This window comes from Alnus glutinosa, chromosome 8 (genome assembly GCF_958979055.1).
Source record: "Alnus glutinosa chromosome 8, dhAlnGlut1.1, whole genome shotgun sequence".
NCBI classification, from domain to species: Eukaryota; Viridiplantae; Streptophyta; class Magnoliopsida; order Fagales; family Betulaceae; genus Alnus; species Alnus glutinosa.
Genome location: NC_084893.1, coordinates 5,160,569 through 5,184,307, shown reverse-complemented (window position 1 = coordinate 5,184,307; position 23,739 = coordinate 5,160,569). Strand labels below are relative to the sequence as shown.

General features: G+C 36.0%; 2 protein-coding genes across 2 annotated transcripts; both read right to left on the bottom strand.

Moving 5' to 3' along the window:
* Window positions 1–6,419: 6,419 nt before the first annotated feature.
* Window positions 6,420–9,197, bottom strand: LOC133876015 (CASP-like protein 4A3). Its single transcript, XM_062314312.1, has 3 exons — window positions 8,519–9,197; window positions 7,725–7,860; window positions 6,420–6,771 (listed from the first exon to the last, which is right to left on the bottom strand). The coding sequence occupies exons 1-3, from the start codon at window positions 9,097–9,099 to the stop codon at window positions 6,577–6,579; spliced, it is 912 nt and encodes a 303-aa protein (XP_062170296.1). The 5' UTR covers window positions 9,100–9,197; the 3' UTR covers window positions 6,420–6,576.
* Window positions 9,198–11,242: 2,045 nt separating this feature from the next.
* LOC133875226 (protein EXECUTER 2, chloroplastic) lies at window positions 11,243–19,746 on the bottom strand. Its single transcript, XM_062313271.1, has 11 exons — window positions 19,323–19,746; window positions 17,951–18,067; window positions 17,801–17,866; window positions 16,665–16,771; window positions 16,480–16,561; window positions 15,242–15,937; window positions 12,560–12,686; window positions 12,289–12,458; window positions 12,099–12,173; window positions 11,886–11,978; window positions 11,243–11,762 (listed from the first exon to the last, which is right to left on the bottom strand). The coding sequence occupies exons 1-11, from the start codon at window positions 19,638–19,640 to the stop codon at window positions 11,661–11,663; spliced, it is 1,953 nt and encodes a 650-aa protein (XP_062169255.1). The 5' UTR covers window positions 19,641–19,746; the 3' UTR covers window positions 11,243–11,660.
* Window positions 19,747–23,739: the final 3,993 nt, after the last annotated feature.

Sequence of the window (23,739 nt, the reverse complement as noted above, 5' to 3'; positions counted from 1 at the left end):
TTGAAGAGGGGAAGGACACGTGGGGCCCATGAGCAGAGGGCACAGGGGGTTGGGGGGGGGGTGGTATCCGCGTGTGTCGGACAGGCCGTATGGTCCTCTTCCGTAATACGGTCACTCACTCTCATTCCCTTCTCTCTTCTTCTCTTTCACACTACTTTCGATGAACTCTTTCACCATTATTATAACCTTTCTTCCACATCTAGGCCTCCTTTATCTTTATGTGCAGTTAATTGCGGTTACTTTTCCTGCCATTTGTCCACATTTTAGAATGAGTATTTGTAAGGAAAAGAGGGAGGATTTATAATTAGTCCTGTTTAATTAATTAAAATGGTTTGATAAACTTAATTATTAGGGTATCACTAACAAAAATGCAAAGACTCAAATTTAGAGCAACATATGTTAATAAAAAAACATATTATAACCTGTGAAATTTATTAATTATTATAGAGTTAGAATTGTTTTTTCACATCAGTAACCCCGTTTGACGATGCTGTTTTTTGATATTATTATTATTATTTTATGTGGATGAATAATCTTTCATTAAAACCAACAAACAAAATTAAATACTTCTCATCAAACATAGGCACATCAAAGAAACTCCCTACTACTTACATTTCACTACAAACTCACAAAATCAAACCAACTCAAAGAAAGAATTCAGATATGTAGCAACAAAACCTCTAAACCAAAACTCCAACTTAGCTTATTCGGTGAGCACATTCTCAGACACCCTCTAACAACAGCAAAGGTCTCTGTTAGTAGCCATATTAACAAATTTGCTTTCTTACATTTTAATAAAAAAGTAAAAGCAATAACAATCAACTCCAAATAAGACTGACAAAACGGGTTATCGTGTCTTGTTTAGGGCAATTCGGTCGACCCAACAACCCATTTAGGTCAAACCATTTAGCTAATCATGTCATAAACGGGTCAACTCGTTTGGCATAAATCTTAACCTTATAATTTCGTGTCTGATTCATAGGTCGTGTAAAAAATTAACAACCCTAACTCCAAGCATAAAACACTTTCTAAAATTACTTTCGCTTTTACATCACATCAGAATAATTCTTCAACCAAAAACTTAAAAAAAACTTTCTAAAAAGTTTTAACAAACCAACGTGTTTAACATTACTCTGTAACAAGAAAAGAAGAAAATCAATATATATATATATATATGAAAAAGTGATTGGTTTGAATCCAATTAAGTAGAACATTATATCTGTTTGAATGATTTATTATATGCATATAATGCTTGTCCGAGAATCATCCACAACCATGCTACCTAATCCAGCCTGGATCGATAAAAGCATGGTAGATGTGCCAAAAAGTAGAGTGTCCCTTATGCACCCCGAAGAGAACTAGAGAAGGACCAAAAGGTACAGCATTTTGGCATTTCTTTAGTGTCGTCCGTACATGCAGGCTGATCAGTCACTATTTAATTAACTAGTGTCGTCATCTAAACTACTTTATTAAACACCTTTTAACCTAGTTGTTATGGCATGCCATCCACGGGTACAGGTGTTCATGATGCATGATGCATCCAATGCATGATAAATTTACAAAATACACATGACGAGTATTATATTTGGGTGCTTTTTTTTTTCTTTAATTCTCTCGAGTAAGAACAGGATTGAAGTGCCACGTTGCCATATATGTAGAAAATTTTTAAAAAAAAATCAAAAAAAGAAGAAGAAGAAAATAAAGATCAAGGGCCACAACATTATGGGCCTGAATAGGAGATAAACAGTAATTAAAAAGGAAATTTAGATGAACTATTTTTACGGTCAATATTTTGTTTGGTTCCATCTGACCGGCATCTCACGGTATACATGGTATAATTAAAGAGTATTGTTGGAAACTATCTTTTTATCCTCCAAAAATAACGTACTTTTAAAATTATCATTAAATTTTGGATGAATTTCTATTGGATTTTGATCCAATGATGATTTTAAAAGTCACATCAACGACTTTAGAATAATAAAAAGATAGCCAATGACATTATTCACCATTAAATGAAGTGGCAATATATCCATTATGTGATAATATATATACAAGTAAATATGTTAAATCTAATTATATGGACCATAAAAATGGAGAGAATCCTAATCTAAAAAGTTTAGGATTGCTTATTATCTTGATAATGTCGAGATTATTTAGCTAGTGATCCCGTTACTTGGCCTTGGGGAAGGGGAGGGGGTTACAGTGGTCAGTGGCCGTAGACATTGCACTTACCATATCAACTACTAAATAATTAAATGAGATAACTTCACTTATAACCCATGATCTTTCATCACTTTTGCAATTAAGGTATTCATCTTTAAAAAGTGCCAATTTAGAGTATCTATTTTTCAATTTCTACACTCCGTTAGAATTTTTCATTAAATTCTATCAAAATTCCAAAAAAAAAAAAAAAAAAAAACTATAAAATTTTCAAAGATTTAGGCATGGGTATTTTTGCAAATTTTGTTAAATTTTGACCAACATCTAAATTATTGCAATTTTTTTCTTTTTTTTCTTTTTCTAAAAAATGATGCGTATTTTATGAATTTTTACAGGATTTAACGAAAAATTCTAACGGATGGTTGAATTGAAAAAAAAAATAGAAAAATGAATACCCTAAATTGACACTTTTTAAAGATAGATATCCTAATTGAAAATGTGATAGAAGATCAAAAGTTATAAATAAAATTTTTCCTAATTAAATTTGATTGTAACAAACATGATAAAAACTTCCACATTAATTAATAACTTGATATAAGTTTGGGAGTTTTAACATCCCACAAGAGAAGGCATGATTTGGGGGGGACATGCACATGCTAGGGTACGTAATCTTGATAAAATAGCATGTGTCCTTATATGGTGACCTAAGGCTCAATAATTTAGATTAATCAAACTTTTAGTGCACGATAACTCACCTAGCCGTACATGATGAGGGTTGGTGAATAATTTTAATCTTGTAAAAGAATTAAACAATTTTTAGGTGAAAGGTAATTGAATTGCCTAATCTATATATATATATATATATAGCTTTCTCATTAGGTGTCATGGACCTACTTGTTTGGTATGCTATCATGAAGAACATCAAATGACTTGAAAGTATATGCTTTTCTCTAAAGCATCAAGTTTACCCCGTACCTTTAGATTGGTAGGAAGAAATTCTTTTAATTTTAATTTAATAAATTGATATTTTTAAAACGAGTAAGGCTAGAAACTACAATTTTTTATTTCATTTCGTTGGTGTGACAATGTGAATAAGTTATTGTTAAAAATAAAATAAATTAATTAAGGACTGGTTGACAATGCTAGATCAGCCGTATGTGATAATGGTGGGATAAAAGTGTGATTTATAATATCACTCTTTTAAAAGTATATGTAATTAAAAAGAGTAATGATATATACCACACCATTATTTTATTGAAATCATCACTTGTCCTAAAATAAGGTAAATTTAATCAATATGGGAGGCAAATGACGCAAGCAAGGTTTGAACTCATGAGTCATGACTTTTGACTTTGATCACATGTTAAATCACTATTTGTCCTAAAAGTTTAAGCTTATAGAAAGAGGTAAATTTAATCATTTAATAAATACTTTAACAACGTCAGTATAGTGAAATAGTATTGTGGTAAATAGCATTACTTCCTTAAAAATGCATGTGAAACTTATATGAGATTGACGTAAACTAAATCAGAGAACCAAATTTTGAGAAAAACCGTCCTCCAACAAATCGGAAATAAGTGAATAAGGATTCGTTTGACAATGCTTTTTAGTTGCGATGTGTTATAATTATGAAAGTAATTTAGAATGTTTTGTGTTTTGAATCATTTGCTATATTTTTTTTATTTTTATTTTTATTTTTAATTTATTTGGAGTTAAAAAGGGAAAAGCAATCCTAGGAGAAGTGGGCAAAGGAGCCAAGAATTGAGGGTGGTTGGGTTAAGAAAAAGATGCGTGGTATTGAGAATATTTGTCATGTAGTCCACGTTTGTACGCATGAACATGGGTGATGGAGGACACCACGTGAATCCATTTTGTGATTTCATGGGAAAGAAAAACATTTTTAAAGTGTCCTTTTTTCAGTTTTTTCTCATGAATTTTGATCAACGACCGTACGTGCAAGACTTCCTCGATGATATCTTTACACGTGTCACATTTGAGGTGACTTATAAAAGTTCACAAATAATATATATTGGCTTATGGTGTTGTACCATTACCATGATTCATGAATGCTGTCATGTTATTGCAATCTTAACATGTAACTTCATATTGACACAACGTAAGTGCGAAAATTAGAGATATCTTTGGATTAAGATCCCTTTGCAATCGTAATAAGTGGCTCAAAATGAGCCACGTCAAAGTCATCTCGAAGAAGCAAAGAGAAAAGCCAAAAAAAAGTTAACGTCAAATAGTGTAGTCGTCGACTCTAAAGTGATGATTGATCACTCCAAAATATATTGAAGATAGTTAAACCGCTTCAAAAAGAATAGGCGGCCACTCTTAAAACAAATTAGGGTGGCTAAACCATCTTAAAATAAGCTTGTGGGGCGGATCAATCACTCCCAACATGTTTTGGAGTGGTCGACCACCATAAAACCGGTTGAGAAATATTGGCGAATTTCAATCCTTAAGAATTGCGGAGAGTCCCAATCGAATAAAGAAAAGAATTACAAGAGATCTCAACCAAATATTTTTGTCGTTTGTCTTGGCAGCAAAGGAGATTTTGATTGTAAAAGAATCTGAAGGTACGTTTAGTATAGTTGTATCACTATATATATATATATATATATATATATAAGCTTATTACGCAACTTAAACAGTAGAACCATATTGCATTTTGCAATGACATCTTTTTTGAATTTTCACCAGTTTTGGATAAGCATCTACTAGTGGATTGTGTGGCATGACCATTGGCCTAGCTAGTTGATGCGCCCAAAGAATCACCAACCATAAAAACACTAGCTGTTGTGATATCATAGTTGTTGGGTTGGGATCACATGATTCACATTATCAGTTTAAAACTAATGTCAACAAAGCTGGTTTAAGCTTAATTAAGCGATAGTTAATCAGACTTTTTAACGTGCATTACACATTAAAAAAGTTTAAAAGACGGTGCCAACCATGACGCTTAACCGACCAAGATTCTTTACAATTCAAGATCGCCCTTCTTCTTATTCATGTCCCCTTTTCTTTGGACAGAGTCTGTGAGAGAGGCTTCTCTGTACGAGTAGGGAGCCCCTTATAGCCCTCTGTTATTACTCTTGCACCCTCCCTTTGACAGTGCCAGCTATAACGCTTAACAGACCGAGATTCCTTACAATTGAAGACCTCTTCTCTTATCCATGTCCCCTCCTCTTTGTACTGAGTCTGTAAGAGAGGCTTCTTCGTCCGAGCAAGGAGCCCCTTACAACCCCTGTTATTACTCTTGCACCCTCCATTTTTTAACAAGAAATGACAAGTACGCTTAACTACCCATATATAACAAAATCAAGCAATGTGAACTACTATCCATTATAATTGTGAGGAACTTAGCCTTCTCATGGTAATTTTTTCTTTGCTATTTGAGGGAAGAAGGTTAGAATGTCAATCTTTTGAAGTGAAGGCATCACTTCCATTAATTAACCCCCAAAGGGAGAGAGAGTTCAAGCGATAAACCAAGTCTCAATAATAAAACCCTACTTGCACAATAATTTCCTTAATGCCATCTCCAGCATCCAACGTGACCCAATAATTTAGCGTTAACAACAACAGATGTTACATGCACTGTTAATCTTATTCAACATATATGTGAAAATCAACAGTTTCACACACTTGGGAGTAATCGGAGCAAATCCTCGGCTCATCATTAGAAACAAAGAAAGAAAATCATTTAAAGCTCTGTTTGTTAATGCTTTTTAGTGTTCTGATGCGACATAGACACAAAGGTGAAAATAATTTTGAACGTTTTGTATTTAAGATCATTTGTTAATGTTTTGTTTTAAAACTAAAAACTTATTTGGGCCTTGTCCAAGTTTTTATAACTGAACCAATCCAGCAATGTCTAGTAGGCCTTGCCCATGCTGTCGTGTCAAACAAGAGTGGGCTTCGCCCAATCTGTAGGTAACAAGCACATCAGACGACAAGGCCTCGAAAATTTCCCCGTCTTTGGTTTCCTTTGTTAATATTTTCCTGCAGGAAATGGGATCAGACATGTTTTTAAGTGAAATGGTTTAATCAAAATCATCGTATGCTGAAACATTGTCTTGTTAATGTCTTCTATAACCCTAACGAGACTAATACATGTAGGACAAAGTTTGCCTCAAAACTGGCTTGAAAGAATTTTCTCTGAATCATTCTGTGCCTCCATACTCAGAAGGTTTTCTTTCTTTCAATTTCAACCGAGTTTGGAGAAAAACTTTGTCAAATTCGTGAAGTGATGCGAATAGAACAACAAAACCCAACTCTTTACATTTTGTTATTTATCTTATTAAGAAGAAAGAAATTCTATTGCATCTGTCTCTGTACACATAAATATGTAATATATTCTATTTAATCATTCACAACACAAAAAATTTTAAAACCATAAACCTGGTTCCAAGATCATATAGATTCGGGTGTACAGAGGTTGTAGCCAGAGATGAGGGAACTAAAGGCGAAGGCAACAAATGCCAGGAAGGCCATCCCGACAGATGCACTAGCCATCTTTGTGAACTGATCTTTCCCCCAGTTTGATTGCCAATCATCAACCCGGGTGGCAGCCGATGAGGATGCTGATATGAGAAGATATGCCAGTATCTGCAACCAAATTAACAAAGCAAGTATTAGCTTTGACTGCACAAACATGTAGCTCATGATGCAAACATAAACGGGGTCCAATCACATAGGAATAAGATGTCAAGAGGTTCAATTAGGGTCGGTAATTTTTTACACGACCCGCAAACTTAACACGAAATTAGCGAATTAAGGTTGATGGATTTAATCCGGTTTAATTAAATGGATCGAGTTAGGGTTGATTTGTATGGTCTTATACCAATGCTTCAACACGACTCAAACTCGACACTGAACATAAGAGTTGTCAATTTTTGACATGACTTGCAATCCCGACACAAAATTTGTGGATTACGGTTGATAGGTAGGGTTAGTGTTGACCTATATAGTCTTATATATACTCATGTCTTGACACGACTCGAACCCGACACGCGAACACAAACTGCCACCCCTTGGTTCAATCATAATTGGCAAGCCCTAGGGATGGGGAAATTTGAAATTAACAAAAAGAAAAGGCCAATAGTAACCTATATTCCATCAAATTCACCCAACTAATCTGTTTGAACATTTATAATACTTTCTAATGGCTTCAACAGTTGGCTTCATCTGCACTCCCACCAACTATATTCATCAAATCATAACTTGTGAAAGACAAGGAAAACATTATAAAATACATAGCTAACAGCAACAACCGCCACCAAATCATGGAAGTTGACTAATCCATATAATGTCCAAGATCCACGCCAACTGCATTACAGTAGCAGAGTAGTATTTCTAGAATGAGCATGCCACCCTATAGCCCATTGTGGCATGCTGTAAAAATGAAGGGAACTGAACTGGAAAACTTGAATCCCACAGGTTAAACTAAATCACAACACTCAAGGGGTTGCATTATGCAGAAAACATGACAGAATTGATATGGAAATCATCAGCATGATACATTTAAGATGACAAATGGACACCAAAGTCGCACAACTTGCCTGATCCATGAAGAAATCAAAGTGATGGCGGTGGCGGTGGCGGATCAAAGGCTTCCCCGTGATCAGATGGTGAGTTAGAGCATACGCTTGAAACCCCGAATACACAAATGCGATAACATTCACAGATAAACAATACCTGCAAACAGAAAAGGAAATAAGGAGAGAAAACGATAGAAAAAAGAACAAAGAAAGACTGCCAAAAAGAAGAAGAAGGAAACAATCAGCAAATACTTTTGCAATATTTTAGCAGATTAAAAGGATACTGCGAACTTATGTTTCACTAGTCAGTCACCCAGTAAGTCACTCAAATATTAAGTATAAACAGAAAGGGTCCAGAGGAAGATGAAGATAGTCTAAACTGAGGAACAAACAAACTGATCTCTAAGAATGCTTTAAGACTACAAAGCCTATTCTATGACCTCCAAATATATAAAAAGAAGAAAAAGAAAAAGAAAAAGAAAAAAAAGTTGACTAGTTGAAATCTATCATCCACACACTCACAGAAGCTGATAACATCAACTAGATCAAAGTCTCGAAGCCCATAAGATCAAATTTATCAAATTCATCAACCAAAGAGAAACACTATACAACCAATGATCATGTCAAGTCGAGTTTCATCATTTATCACAGTATGATTCTCAGTCTCAAAAATTGCGTTCATATATAACATAACACTAAGAGAAACTAATAAATTGTGCCTATCCACTATAAATTAATAATAAATTCACAGCAATTAAGAGAGAATCATGCGCGCGCGCGCGTGCGCACACACGATAACATTGACAGAGAGAGACCTGTACTCCTTGTAGCGGTCAAAGGAGTCGCCGCTCCAACCCTGTGTTTTGTCAGCGGCCATGACTGAAAAGGAGACCAAGCAGAGCACCATCTCGCTCAGCCTAAACCCTAGCGCAGCCCTCCTCACCATCTCCTCCCTCTTAGTCTTACGCCCCCACGGAGTCGACATCACCGGCTCGGATCTCTGGACTTCCTCGCCGGCGATCGGCCCCACCTTCGTCACCGAAGGCGGAAGGTCCTCTCTCCTCGCCCGGCTGATCCCCATCACTGGCTTCGTGCTCTCCAGCCTTTTCTGGCGGTCCCCCGGCGACGGAAGCGGCGAGTACTGCGTGAACCTGTCGAAGGCGACGATCGCCTTCGAGTTTTCGGCGGGCTTCCCCTGCGAATTCTCCGGCGACACGAAGGGCGGGGTCTCCGGCAGGTCGCCGAGCTCGGATCGCATCGGCGAGTGGAAGCCGAGCGGCGAGTGCGGCGAGTCCATGTGAGTCGACGACGACTCGGAGTTCCTCGACAACGATTTCTTCATAGTTGCTTTGTTGTGTTGGCGTTGCTGGCTTTGGGTTTGCATTCGAGCTTCCATTCTACTTTCTTTCGCTTTCTCGGATTTTATCGAGCGAGAAAAGAAAGTCTGTTTGGGAACTCGGAAAAAGAGAAAGTTCTGTGGGGCCACGCCACGTATCTCGGTTTGTTACTTAAGTAAAGACAGAGTGAAATAGTGGATTGTGTACTTCTGGTGTGTAAAAACAAAAGTTGACAAATGGAGTGCCGCCACATCGCTATATATGTTGGACGTTACACTTTGAAATCTACTACTTTTTTTTTTTTGGGAACATACTTTGAAATCAACTATTAAATGTGCTTGTGGCCTTTAAATAATTTTTCTTATAGAAATAAAATATCTCCTATGTGTTATCATCTCAGAATTTTCTTCTTCTAGAAGTTAGAATCTATCAATTTACTCATATAATAATCATGTAATTTTTATTAAATTGACTTAGCAATTTTGATTTGTTAAAGTGCGTTTGTAATTGAGATTTTGTAGACAAAAAATGTGATTTTAAACCAAATCATAAAAAATGAATCGTTTGGAATTGTTTTTTTTTTTAAATTGCGATTTGAAAATGCATAATTGTTAAGGTTCACTAGCGATTTTAAACGGTAAATTGCGATTTTACCAAACGTTTAACTGTGTTTTTAAAAATCACTTTTTCAAAATCGTCTATTTTAAAATCACTATTCTTAAATCGCAAACCCAAACAGATCCTTACAAGTAACCTTACCAAATTTTACTAACTAAAATATCTAAAAATCACTTTTTTTCTATTTTAACCATTTACTTTTTTAAAGCAAACTTAGCCACCTCCCCATTTTAACTCTCCACAATTACTATTCTATTTAAATACTATTTTTCAAAAGAGATGTATTTGATATGCGAGAGAGAAAATTTTTAAAAAAAAATAAAGAGAGAAAATTTTAATAATTTTTTGTTGTTTTGATGAGGGAACAATGCTCACTATTATTGGTGAGAACTGTTCACTCACCATTTTTATTTTTTCACCAGATAAGCGAGGCCGTTAGGGATTCATTTTAAACAATTTCAGCAAATTAGCTCATCAAAATAGCCAAAAAGCTATTTTAATAAGTCTACTAAGAATGCTCTAATGTTATAAACCAAATTGACATCCACGTTAAATTCAAGAACAAGATTGTAATTAAAAAAATATGTAAAATGCTACACTTTTACTACAATCCCTTACAAACTGGCATGATAGTCCATATGAGTGTCACGCGGCACAACACAAGTGTGAAAAAAGAAAAAGAAAATTAAAACAATTTTATACATAAATTTAATTATTTAATTGGTGACGTAGTAAGTGTTACATGGAGTTTCGCATCAATTTGTAATGAACTCAAAATAAAAGTTATAATACTCCTAAAGATAATGTTAGAATTATTCTGCATTCTATTTCTTAGATCGTACCTTTGACCATCTCATCTGAAAACCAATTGTTGTTCAGTGAAGAAAGCCAAAGCCTTTTAAGACATTTGAAATCACACCCCACATGCATGTTTTAAGAGCCGTCCACATGAGCAGAGCGACATTGTTACACCTCAACACTATCTTTCACCAATCCACTGTGTCAAAAGCAAAGTAGTAATTGCACAAGTCATCAAACTCTTGTGCAAATGTAATACATGAGTAATGCTACTCTTCTTACCTATTTTACACCAATTAATATAACATATTTTAAATAACTTTTTTACTATGAGAATTCAAAGTGGGCCTTAATAAATCCAAGCAATGCTTTCAGTGGAGCCTTTATTAGGTAGAAAAGTAATAAAAGTTCTTTAGGGTTGCTTTAATGGTGGGCTATTCTTTGTGAGCTAAAGCCATAAAGAGCACCAAATTCCTTCCCATCTTTTTTCGTCTTCTTTCTCATAAAATAAAGATTCTCCTACTCTGGCGTCTGATGTCAATAGAAGAACAATAATATGAGGCATCCTACCAAAGACAATTATTTTACTAATACCCCCACAGATTTCAGAGGATATACCAAAACGAAACAAGAAAAGAATCACACACACACAAACACACACACACACACTCTATCTCTCTCTCCCTTAATTCTCAGTAATTTTTAAGTATTTTCCTTTCGAGTTTTAATTAACAAAAAGAAAACTGCAACACGTTTCTCTCTTTTGCTTTAAGCAGCCGCGTGATATTTCACAATCTACTTTTTCATATAGTATCAACGACCACCTCTGTAGATTTGTGACAAAATAAATATGTTCCAGACAATCTTAAGCCCAAAAGATCATGTCATTGGACTTTTGTTGGACTCCTAGCAAAAATGATATACAGCTCAGAAGAGAAGCCACAAAATAAGAGGAAAAGCTTCCTCTGGAAGACATGGGGGACTGTATTACTAAGATTTCGTCACACTTATTTGGTTGGTCAGCAAAAATGATATACAGCTCAGAAGAGAAGCCACAAAATAAGAGGAAAAAGTTGAAAAAAGAAGGGTTGAAAAGAAAGAAGACGTCCAAAAAGAAAGCAAAGAAAGGTGAAGCTTCCTTCTTTGCTCTTAACATGGTAAAGATAGGAATCCTCTTCTCTGTGTTGGTGCTCGATCTAATGGCTCAGTCTGGTAGCTTTAATCTGTTGAACAGCACAAGAAAACTCTGCTCAGGGACAACATATAGGAATCCAAGATCTGCGCCTTTGACATATGGACCCATGCCCTGTGCAAAAACAAGAAAAACAAACATAATAAAGAAAAAACAGCTGAATAATTCAAGCCACAATTAGTTATCAGGCTTATACTGAGAAGAAATGATATCACAAATAGTGAGCAGTTTCATTACCTTGCCATTTAGTTGGAGAAGTTCTCCATCAACCCACCGTGGATTTCTGAACCCAAATTCTGCTATTCTTCCTTGACCTTTGTAACTTGCAACCTGGTTAAATAAGCTTAGTTGTAGAATCGATAAATTAAAAAATTAAAAAAAAAAAAAATACATGTCATGCACATAAACACACACGGGCACACAGAGCTATCCAATTGCAAGTACAATTACCACTCCTAATTCATCTGGATACATCCCACGGCTGGAAGTGCGATTTCCTCTCCCAATTTTAGCACGAAAAGTTACCTGGATTCCAAAAGACTACATGGGTTAGTATCATAATTTCCTTTAATGTCTATACATGCAGTTACACACTAGAAGTAAACCAGCATAGCTATCGAGAAATTTTAAAGCCACAGACCTGGCCGGCAGGAACGTTAAGATCCCCAGTCAGCTTCACTGCCTCTACATATTCAAAAAACTCCACATCTGAAGGCTTGTCTTCGTCATTCCCACCATTCCAGTGGCCAAATTTACGCCGCAATTGTACCACCTCAGTCCCATAAGGGCCAAATGCACCAACATAAAGGCCTACACTTAACCAGTCGGTTTCATCATCAAAAGCACATGCTTATATTGAATTTTAAGGGGTAACAAAGATAGAAAGAAAATGGATGGACAAGCAAACTCACCTGAGAAGGGATCTAAATCTCCTCTAGAAGTGGTAATCCGACTAAAAGTTGTATACTCAGATAATCTACTGCGCTTCTGTGCTTGTCTAACAGCAAGCTTGACAATTTCACGCACATTTCTGGAAACCTAAGATTACGCTAAGAATTAATATACTTATTTGCCAAACAAAATCATACCATTGCAACGAAAACTAATGGAGAGCAAAAACAAGGGAGGGTGATGCTATAAAATTTTTAACATCAAACAAAATTATTCAGCTCTAAATACTAACTACTGACGTATTTTAATATTTGAACTCTAAAAAGAAAAATCTGCTATTTCTATAATTTAATGGAATTTCATTATTTCCATTCGATTTCAATCTGGACATATAAATGCAGCGATGGCTGGTCAAAACCTCAATTACCCCATGATGAGAATTTCTTAATTCAAAATACAACAATACTTAACTAGTAAAACAAGAAAGGGGCTAAAGACTTGCCTATGAAATATTCAGCTTGGCTCGTACGGTCTCATCCTTGCATATGAAATATTTGGGCCTCCCTTTGGGTGTTCTGTTTAAGGCCAAGTTTATCTGGGATTTTATTATTGAGAAAATGGACAGAAAATTAGCTGGATGGAAAATACTTTACTTTCCTAAGGGTGGTCGAGTAACGTTGATTAAGAGCACTTTTTCCAACCTTTCTACATATTTCCCTTTCCTCTTCCCTATCCTGGTTGGTGTTGCTAATCAGTTAGAAAAATTGCAGAGCTAGGCGGTTTGGATAATGAGCCTAAATTCCTTCTTGTTAATTGGAAGAAGGCTTGTACTCCTTTTCAGCTTCGAGGTCTAGGGATCAAGAGCTTGACTACTTTCAACTCGGCTCTATTAGGTAAGTGGTTATGGAGAAAGAGGCTTTTCGGCGTCAAATTGCAAATAATTATGGGAGTTTGGCAGGTAGATGGTGTATTGCGGGGGTCACTGGATCTTATAGGGCGAGTCTTTGGACACATTAGAGCATTCCCAATGGCTTAGCCATTTTTACCTTTGGGCTAAAATGGCTAACCAATTCACTAAAAAGTCACTCCATCCAATTATGCCAATCAAATGCAAAATGCATTTACGATGCATTTGTGACATGTGGAGTTGCACTATTCACAAATGCATCTATTTTTTTTATTTGTTTCTCTTTCTTTCACTCCCTCTCTCCTTCCCTCTCTCTCAACAAAACTCATTTACGCCATAGCAATATTGTAATATATCTCCGAATCTGGGAAATTGTATTTCATAGTATGTCTATATGACAAAATTTATGTTTGCTATTTTAAGGTCACACTCACGCAAACCACCTCAAACGAGACCATAAATTTTGCTGACTTTATAGCAAATATTATAAAAAAAATAAAAATAAAAATAACGATTTAAAAAAAAAATAACTATCGTTAAAAAAATATCTAAGAACTAAAATAAAGAAAGAATAAAAAAATAATATAGTGAAATAATAGATAATCAGATGTATGGTACCTTTTAAAACCTATTAGTAAAAATAGATAAAGTAAATTTTGGTTAGCCATTTTGCATATAAAAATGCATAAGCCATTGGGAGTGCTCTTAGGAGGGGGTGGGATGTTATCTCTAGTTTTACTAGTGTGGAGGTGGGTGATGGCTCTCGTACCAGGTTCTGGCATGACTTATGGTGGGGAGATCGTCCTTTGAAGGAATCTTTTTCCGGAGTTATTTTGCCTTGCAAGGAATAGGGATGCAATAATGGCTGACCTTAGGAGTGTTAGCAATGATAAGGCTCATTGGGACATTAACTTCACTAGGTTGGTGCATGATTGGGAGGTGGACTCCGTCTCCTCTTTCTTCAATGTTTTGTATTCCACTAGGCTGGTTTGGGAGGGCAATGATAGGCTTTGTTGGACACCCTAAAAATGAGAACCTTTTGAGGTCATATCCTTTACAAGGTTCTTCCTAACATTGGCTCTCCTTTCCCTTGGAAGAGCATTTGGAGGACTAAGATTCCTTTGAGGTTGGCTTTGTTCACTTGGAGAGCTTACCTTGGGAAAATTCTCACTTTGGATAATCTCCGCAAGCGTCACATTATAGTAATAGATTAATGTGATATATGTAAAAACAGTGAGAAAACTACAGATCATCTTCTTCTTCATTGTGATGTTACGAGAAAGCTGTGAATCATGGTATTTCATATGTTTGGGCTAGAATGGGTTATGCCTAGATGGTGGGTGGATCTTTTGGCATGTTGGAATAAAAGGGTCAGCCGGAATGATATCAATATTGTTTGGAACACAGTTCCTTTCTTTTTAATGTGGTGCATTTAGAGAGAAATGAACGCTCTAAGCTTTGATGATCTAGGAAGAACGAGCTCAAATCTACGGAATTGTTTTCTTAAACCCCTATTTGAGTGGAACTCTGCTACTGCCTTTCTCTATGTCTTTAGCTATGCTGATTTCTGTTCTCCTTTTTGTTGCTCTTGATTATTGGGTCGCGCCCCTTGCGCTTTTAAGGAATTTCCTTTACTTATCAAAAAACAGTCTTGCCGATATTTATTAGTAGTAAATATATGCAAATTGATAATTTATAATGTTTCAACCTAGTATCCTTGGTAACTAGAAGAGTATTTAGCTATAGATAATATCCAATCTCAATTACCATCCAATACTCTAAATCTCAATCTCACCTTTGAAGAAACTTTGTCAGCACTCCAAAAAGCCTTCGCAAAATCAGGAGGCATAAGCTCAGAGACACCTTGAGCTGCTAGAGCTGCCACTTTGACCCTGGACACTTTACTTTCTCCAGCATCATGATCTAGGCTTCTCCCAGGTATATGTAGCACAAAAGAATCTCTCTCCATATCTTTAATTTCAGCAGGAAGACGCACATACTCTTCCTTGGCAGGAGCATCCTCATTATTATGTACAACCCCACCAATAAAAAGCTTCATATCCAAATCCTTTTCATCTTCAGAAGCATCACTATCTCCTCCTAGAGTGACCTCATCAGGCTGAATCTCATCCAAATTACCAACTCCATCTTCAGAATTCTCAGTAGATCCTGTCTTCTCATTGTCTTCTTGCATCAACTGCTTCACAGAGTCACTATCCTTTATCACTTCTTCGCTAACATCAATATTCATGACTTTAACTTTCAATCCTGGAATTTTTTCTTTAAGAAAATTTATCACACTTTTAATCCCCTCCTCAGTCGCTCCCTCAATGTTAGTGCCCTTCTCCTCAGTTCTCTCTGACTTTCCTTCATTTTCCTGAATGTCCACTATAGATCCATTCTCACCTTCGGAGGTAGAAGGGTCTTTTGTGAGTTTTGATGGTGAACTAGAATTTGTAGAATTTCCTTTGGCTCGTTGCAAGTATACCACCTGTCAACAGATAAGATATCAGAAGCATTTCACGCAAACTGCAATAGAAACTTAGAACCATTAACCAAAATTTTCATGCAATTACACCAAAGAGAAAGAAAGACCTAAATCTCATATCCAATATATGAGAGCTGCGGTTGACCAAAGGGGGGGAAAAGGAGATTACATTACTAGCAAGTAATTGCACATAATGATCAGGGTTTAAAAAGAATGGATTTTGTACCAGAAGGGGCTTCCAAATCAGTAGCCAATATCGATCTTACCAACTGCAATTTAATGAGTTGTGTATGTGTGTGTTCAAATTGAGAAAGCATAAAGACAGACTATTTTCAATTGGCCTGGTCGAGACTTGATAGTTGTAAAGTAGTACCACAGATCTACAAAAGCTCCAACTACAAGACAAGAATCAAATTCTGAACATGATGGTACATTGCCTAAGAGCTTGTTGGAATTACATGCGTGTGTTTGTTGTTTCAAAAAAACAAAAACAAAGAACTGGAGACAAATTATGCAATAACCTAATAGGAGCGTCAATAAATCACCTGCATGACATATGTCTTGTCATTGTCTTTTACCACAAATATTTCGAACAATGGAGTTCCAGGAGCTCCAGTAACCAACTGTCTGCAGCAATGTATATATACATTTAAAAAGGGAAAAAAAAAATTGAGAAGGAGAAAAAGAAGAAGAAGGAAGCAAGGAAGAAACAAAGAAAGAAAAATCTTACCTCGGACTGTAACTCCTGCCAACAAATCTGCCCACACCAGGAGTTATGCGTATTAATCTGCCGAAGGGATCATCTGAATCTTTAGAGTAGCCCACCCACCACCCTACCTATACATATAGAGATAATGGTTTAGAGGAGACTAACAAACACTTATCCACAGAAACATGTCTCATCAGTAAGGCTGACATTTATGATTAGCGGATCAAACAGAACTTAGTTATTAGACAGCTGATTAAAATCAATTGAAACCATCAAAGGAAACATCTTTATATGTAAGGATGTACTCAGCAACAAAGTTTCAGTTTTAAGGATAGATATTACCATATGCCAGAGCATCCATTTCACAAACAAGAAGTCACGTAATTGGAGTTCCATATATCTCATGTAGACTGACAGCTTTACAGAAATCAGTCCAAAATGGTCAATGTCACAGCCCCTCTTATCACGTAATTATTGCAGAAAGTAGGAGCATCACAGAAATCCGTTAAGTTAAAAAATAATCTCCACATGATAAAATCCAATTCTCCACTAACCAAGGAGATAATATATTTTTTTCCATTTAATCTTGTGATAGTTCAATAAAATTTTAACACACATGTTGCAACACTTCAAGATAAATTTACTATCCCACAATGACACATGGTGTGACAATTTGTTATAATTTCCAGAAACGAGCGCGCGCATGCGCACATACACGTATCTATCATCATCAAGGCTATTTTTCCCATCAATTTCCTTAATTTCGCACTTCATTTCTAAATGATTTCTCTAATCACGACTGACTGTCATCCCCTTGTTCTAAAATGGTTGACTGTCCCATCAAAACGACATTGCCTGCCACTAAAAATAATAAATGTAGAGATACTGAATTCAACCAACACAAGATGCTCATTGTCCCAATTAATACTTAAATAAGAAAAAAATCTTCCCAATAATAGTCTCTTTTCAACCTTTTTCTACATTTTTCACCAGTCACTTGAAATTATAATAAATAGAAAGAAGAAAAGACATAAGAAGATGCCTATTAATGCCAGGTAAGATAAGAACATGATTAAACAAAATTGCAGACCAGGTTACCAGAACTGGAATAGGGTGACTAATTGAATATATTAGCTAATACTTGCTATAAAGATTACCAGTCCACTTCCTGTGTACCTACAAAACCTTGAAGCATCATGGTAACGCTCTTCTTCAATCGCATGCTGCAAATAAACAATGGATAAGATCAATGGCAAAATTATAACTTGTGCCGGTCCAACATCTAGTGATTCAAATGTTGATCTGACCTTCAGCTGAGACATGATTTCAGCAACAGTGTCCTTTGATGTCGCTTCTGCAATAGCCATTTTCAACTTTGCAGCTTCTTGAAAGTCTTCCTTCTCAATTGCATCTTCAAGTTGAAACTGCAAAGTACGGCATCCCATCAGAAGTGAACAAATACAGTAACTTGTATATGCCAGTCTGACATTGAGTATTTTTTTACTTATACAGCAAGATTTTAACCTAAGATCTACAGATATGCAGCCAAACCCACCCCTTAATCACTCAAGCCAAAGCCCAATGGCACTTTTTGAGTGATAATCCTCAATTTACACCCTTCCATATTTTCTTCTGTGTGTGTACTGTGTAAGCCCTGAATATCGTACTTTCCAAAGAAAAAAGAAGCTTTAATATCGTGTATAGATTCATGATCTGAGTTGTGCTCAATTCTCAAATATAATTTGTCATTTTAGCATATCTTTCGATACAATAAGTAAATCTAAAATTTTGATTTGCATAACAGATCAGCATTCAGAGATTTTTTCAACGGTGTAGACATGGTTATCCAAAATGAATCTTGAGGCCATTCTATAGGTATTCTTAAGGTCATTATGGAGTAAAATATTCCAAGTCGCCAGCCATTAATTGGTGGTGACTCAAACCTTGCTCTTATATGGCACAACTTAAATAGAAAACCATCTATTCCAGCTCAGATTTAAGCTTCTAAAATGTTGGAATGTAGCTTTCTCCAACCCCCACCCCCCCCCCCCCCCCCCCCCCCCAAAGTAAATTATATCTGGGCTGAAGTTCCTTTGACAAAAATGCTAATACAAATAAATGATACTTTCAGAAAAGTTTGTTGCTTGGGAGGGAAACCTAGTTGCCAAGTTGTTTCTGAAAGGATAAAATACTAGTCCAATAATTTCCCGGTTATTAGTTCCCACGTCCAGAAAATCTTTTGCACCCTTTGGGACTCCAAAAGGTCACATCATATAAAAGCTACTACATTTTCTCACCACCCCCCCACCCCCCCCCCCCCCCCCCCCCCCCGGTTCTGCTTCACATCTTTTGTTGTTGTTGTTGTTGTAACTCGTAACTCTAAACTGCTAATTGCGTATATGATCACTGAACCTTCCTGAGGGTACCATCAGGGCCCATATCGCATTCTAAAAGGGAACTGAATATGAAACATTTAAAGAAACAAATTCACTTCAAAATCACCAATCCCGTAGCTAATTTTAAGTATGGAATTGTGTGTAAATTAGCAAATTGGGTGCACTGCACCGGCAATCCACCAAGAAAAAAAAAATTTACAAATAGCTGAGCAAAGAAAGAAAAAGAGAAACTACTAATATAACTCTATCTCTGACACAGTGACAGGGAGAGGAAAATGAGTACCTTGAGAACAGAGGCAAAGCTCTCGGCCTGTTCAATCTCAGAGAAATGGCGGTTCCAGCGGTTCCAATCCCATTCCAAAGACGAATTGATGTTGTTGTAGTGAATTTTATTGGAGCAACGGCAAGGGAGGCTGGAGTTCTTGCGGCTCTTATTGGAATAAACGGCGTGCTTGGTCTGAACAGAGCAGCCCCAACCCAGAAAAACGTTCAGATTGGATTTGTCTTTCTTAGATGAGAAATCCGAGCAACAATAGAAGAAGGGCCTCAACTGGGGCACTGGGATTGCTTGTCCCACGCCCCATGCATTCGCCACCACCATCTCTATCTCTCTCTCTCTCTCTATCTCCGTCACTCTGTTTTTAAAGAGGGGCTTCAATCTCTGAAAGTTGTCATTTGGAGGTGCTCTGATTGATAATTCGGATAGGAGCGAGGGATAAAGTTGAGCCCAGATCGAATATTCATACCCGTCCGATCAATTATAATATCTGTGGGTTCCACTTTGATATGTCGGATGCATTTAAAATTTATTTTGTGTGGTCTTCAATTTTATTGATCAGGACGGCGGGTCGAAAATGCGGATGCGATTATTAATTATCTTTATATTTGTATTCGTGAAATGTGGTTATTATTTTTAGATATTCATATTCGTATTATATAATTACTATTTATATCCGTACGGTTATTATAATTATTAAATACGATTGTTATTCGTTATCTGCATATAAGGTAATAAGCGTTTTGAATTACTATTTATATTTATATGCAATAATAAATAATGTAGTTATTACTATATGCAAGTTTAAATAAATTAAGATTTAACTTGTTACACAATTTGCGATTATCAGTCATAGATGGTCATTGTCTCATAGAGTAATTGAGATTTAGATTACTAAATAGAAGAAGAAAAAAAATGTAAATGTAATGATGTATGACTTTGAGATGTTTGTGAAAAAAAAATAATCTAAAATAACCTAAATGTCCTAAACTTACAAAATTCAAAATGACGTTATTTTGTGAATTTAATTATATATATATATGAGATGCAGATTCGGTTATTAACCGTATCCGCATGTGCGGATAGTGGTTAGGTGAGGACAAAGGATGGAGGCGGTTATTATCTGTCCACATTTTCACCCCTAATGGGGAGGGTTGAAGTGGGCTATGCTTCTCTTTGGCTTGTTAACCCACAATAGTAGTGAAAAATTAGGAAAAATTGCATTATCAGTCCCTGTGGTTGGCCTAAATTACAAATCGTTCCATGTGGTATCCACATATCCCTATAATTGACCTAATTTACAAATTGCTACATCGAATTAAATTCCATTAAAAAATTTGACAGATCCCGTTAGGTACTACCTGCACCAACGCCCAAAAGGATCTCGAGCCACCCCTAGATCAGGCTGGTAGGGGTGGCTGGCCAATCGGCAGCCACCCCTTTTCTCTTTTCAATTTTTTTTTTTTAAAAAAAAAGAATTTTTTAAGTTTTATATATTTTTTATTTTCTTACTAAGATCGACATGTGTCGTTATCTTATTGGCACTGATGTGACACCTAACAGAATCTGTTAAATTCTTTAACGGAATTTGACTTAAGTGAGCGATTTATAAATTAGGTCAACCATAAGAATCTTTGAATTAATTTTTATACTAAAACGAGCGATTTGTAATTTAGGCCAACCACAAAAACTAATGGCACAATTTTCTCGAAATATTAATTGAATCACAACATTTTCTCTAAGGTTTTACCTTTGAGGTTTGCCCCTTAAAAAATATAAAATTTCTTAACATTTATTAGATGACATTGTTTTGTAGTTAAGGACTAATTCGTGTTAATTTTGTCACAAACAAATTCTGTACAGAAGCTCTCTCATCTCTCTTCCTATTCCACTATTCCTCCATTGAAAGCCGCCTATTTTGAATTGCTTTGCATAATATGAATAATAGCATAAAACAACTGGCTGTTATGAAATGTTTGCACCATAAATACTGAAATTTGTACTAATATAAAATACTGAGTTTTCTAGATGCTTGTATAGTTGCATGCATTAAAATGTTAAAGAATGTTTATGACTTAAACTGCTCGTTGCACTACAATCATGACTATGTTGACATCATAAGTGACACTAAATTTACTGGAAAACATTCTTACTCGGCCTCGACTATGCCTAGCCAAGGGTGGCTTTTAACCAGGACTACACTAACATTGTGAGTACATTGAACTAATTAAGGAAAACACATCTTTATCCGACCCCGACTATACTAACGTTAAAGGTGACACACAACCAAAACTATACTGAAGTCAGGGGTGGCAGATGGGCCTGACTATACTGACGTCAGTGGTAATACTAACCATCACTATGCTGATGTTATGGGATGTGCACATAAGAATGATATCTTTGTCTTTTTGGCTATTCTATTTCTCAACCTGCTACTAGACTTCCATGCCACTAACTCCTCTCATAAAAACATTTTTACAACTTTCCCTAAGACTCTTCCTCTTTGAACAATCATAAGATTCTACTGAAAATTGATATCATGCACATATACATTTATAAGTATGAACTAACCCAAGTTGGAGAGACACTTCTTTGCTTGATCTGTGACTATGTTGACGCCATGTGTGGTACAATTATGACTATGCTAACGTCATAGATCGCGCACAAGCATTATGCTGACGAATGTGGTAACACCAACCATTACTATGTTGACATCATGGGTAGTGCACCAAATGGAGGAAATCCTATTTGGTCAAGACTCTTAATTTATTTTATTATATTTTTCTTGAATATTCTACTTTTAAAAACCTTTTGATGAAATTATGTACTAAACTGAAATTATGCACAAGCCTGAGTAAACCTCTCTCTCACGACTCTCTTTCTCGTCTCTCTAGTCTCCACCCTTGTCTCAACTCAAACGAATGAAGGGAAAATGATTTCTCTTTCAGTTTTTTTGTATTTTAACTATCGGACATATCCTTTAAAACTAAGTTCGATATGATAAAGTTCATTGAACGTTATTTTTTCATACAAGACACTTTAAAAAAAGATATTTACTTAAGGCTTATAAAGTTCACAATTTAAGTATACCTTAACGATGTGAAACTCTTAACACAATCGAATAAAACTTACATTCTCTCTATCGAAACACGTTAGCATCCATTCTATGAACATCAAATCTCACGTACTCACATATGTCCCCAATTTGATCGAACGAATTGTAGTTGGATCCAACTGACCTTGACAGATATCTTTACCATGTACTGTTGGATCACACCTATCCATGTCACATTGCTCTGACAGATTTACTAACCGTCGTTTCACTCTAGCATATCCCAAAGCAATCTTCTTTGCTAATTGCTATAGCATTCGAGCTCACTTGCTGCGGCTCCTTGTAGCTCATCCCTTTTTAAAAAAACTATTGATCTGGTGGCCGCCCCTTTCTTAGACTTTGGGCCAAGAAGATATTACCCATTAAAAAAATAAAAAAATGAATAAAATCTTGGTATAGTAAGCAAGAAAGCAACTAGTTTCCAAGCTAATGATGGTCATCAAATGCGTATTTAGCTCTCCCCAACTTTGAAGTATCGGCTATCTACACTTTCAAGTGGAGAAACTTGACTTGAAAGCATTGATTAAACAAGTACGAAAACTCATTATAGTCTCTCTTTTTGCACTTGTCAATGAGTGGTTGGAAATTAAGAACAAGAAACTTTGTGTTATTTGGATGAGATGGTAGCCGTGTGCTTATGTTTCGTCTTTTTCAACTCTTATCTCAGCGTCCTCAACCTGCTTTTAGATTCCACGACAGGTAGGTCCCACCTATCATCGTCTCAACAATTGAAGAAAATTCCAAATTCCAATATCCGAAACAACTACTTTATCATCATATTATTTCGACCATAAGATACTATTGTCTACGATGTATAGGCTTTTTATTTTTTTACAAATAAAAGAAAAAAAAAAGAAAAGAAAAAAGAATACACCTTATTCGGTTACCGGATACCATTCCAGTTTGGATTTTGATTCCAAAAAAGTCTTCTAAAATTCTGGTACCGGATACAAAGTTCAAGTTCTGCACTGTTTACCGACCAGTTTACCACAAGACACAACACTCACCCGATTCATTCTTTCTTTTGGGCGTAAGTAAATATTGGGTTGATATCCACATGAGGAGAATCGTTGATGGTCATGAGATATGGCTTGGGTCCAGTTCCAATGACGATTGAAACACGTCCCATAACAGTACACAAGAAACACGACAATCTCAACGGGTTCAATTCAAATTGAAATTAGGCATCCCAGCAAATAAAGGTGCACATCTATATCATCTAATGGCCCCCCCTGTTTTATTCCCCCAAAAACACTCCCAAACAGACATTCCCGCACTTATTGTCAAACAAACAGAAAATGAGACCAAAAG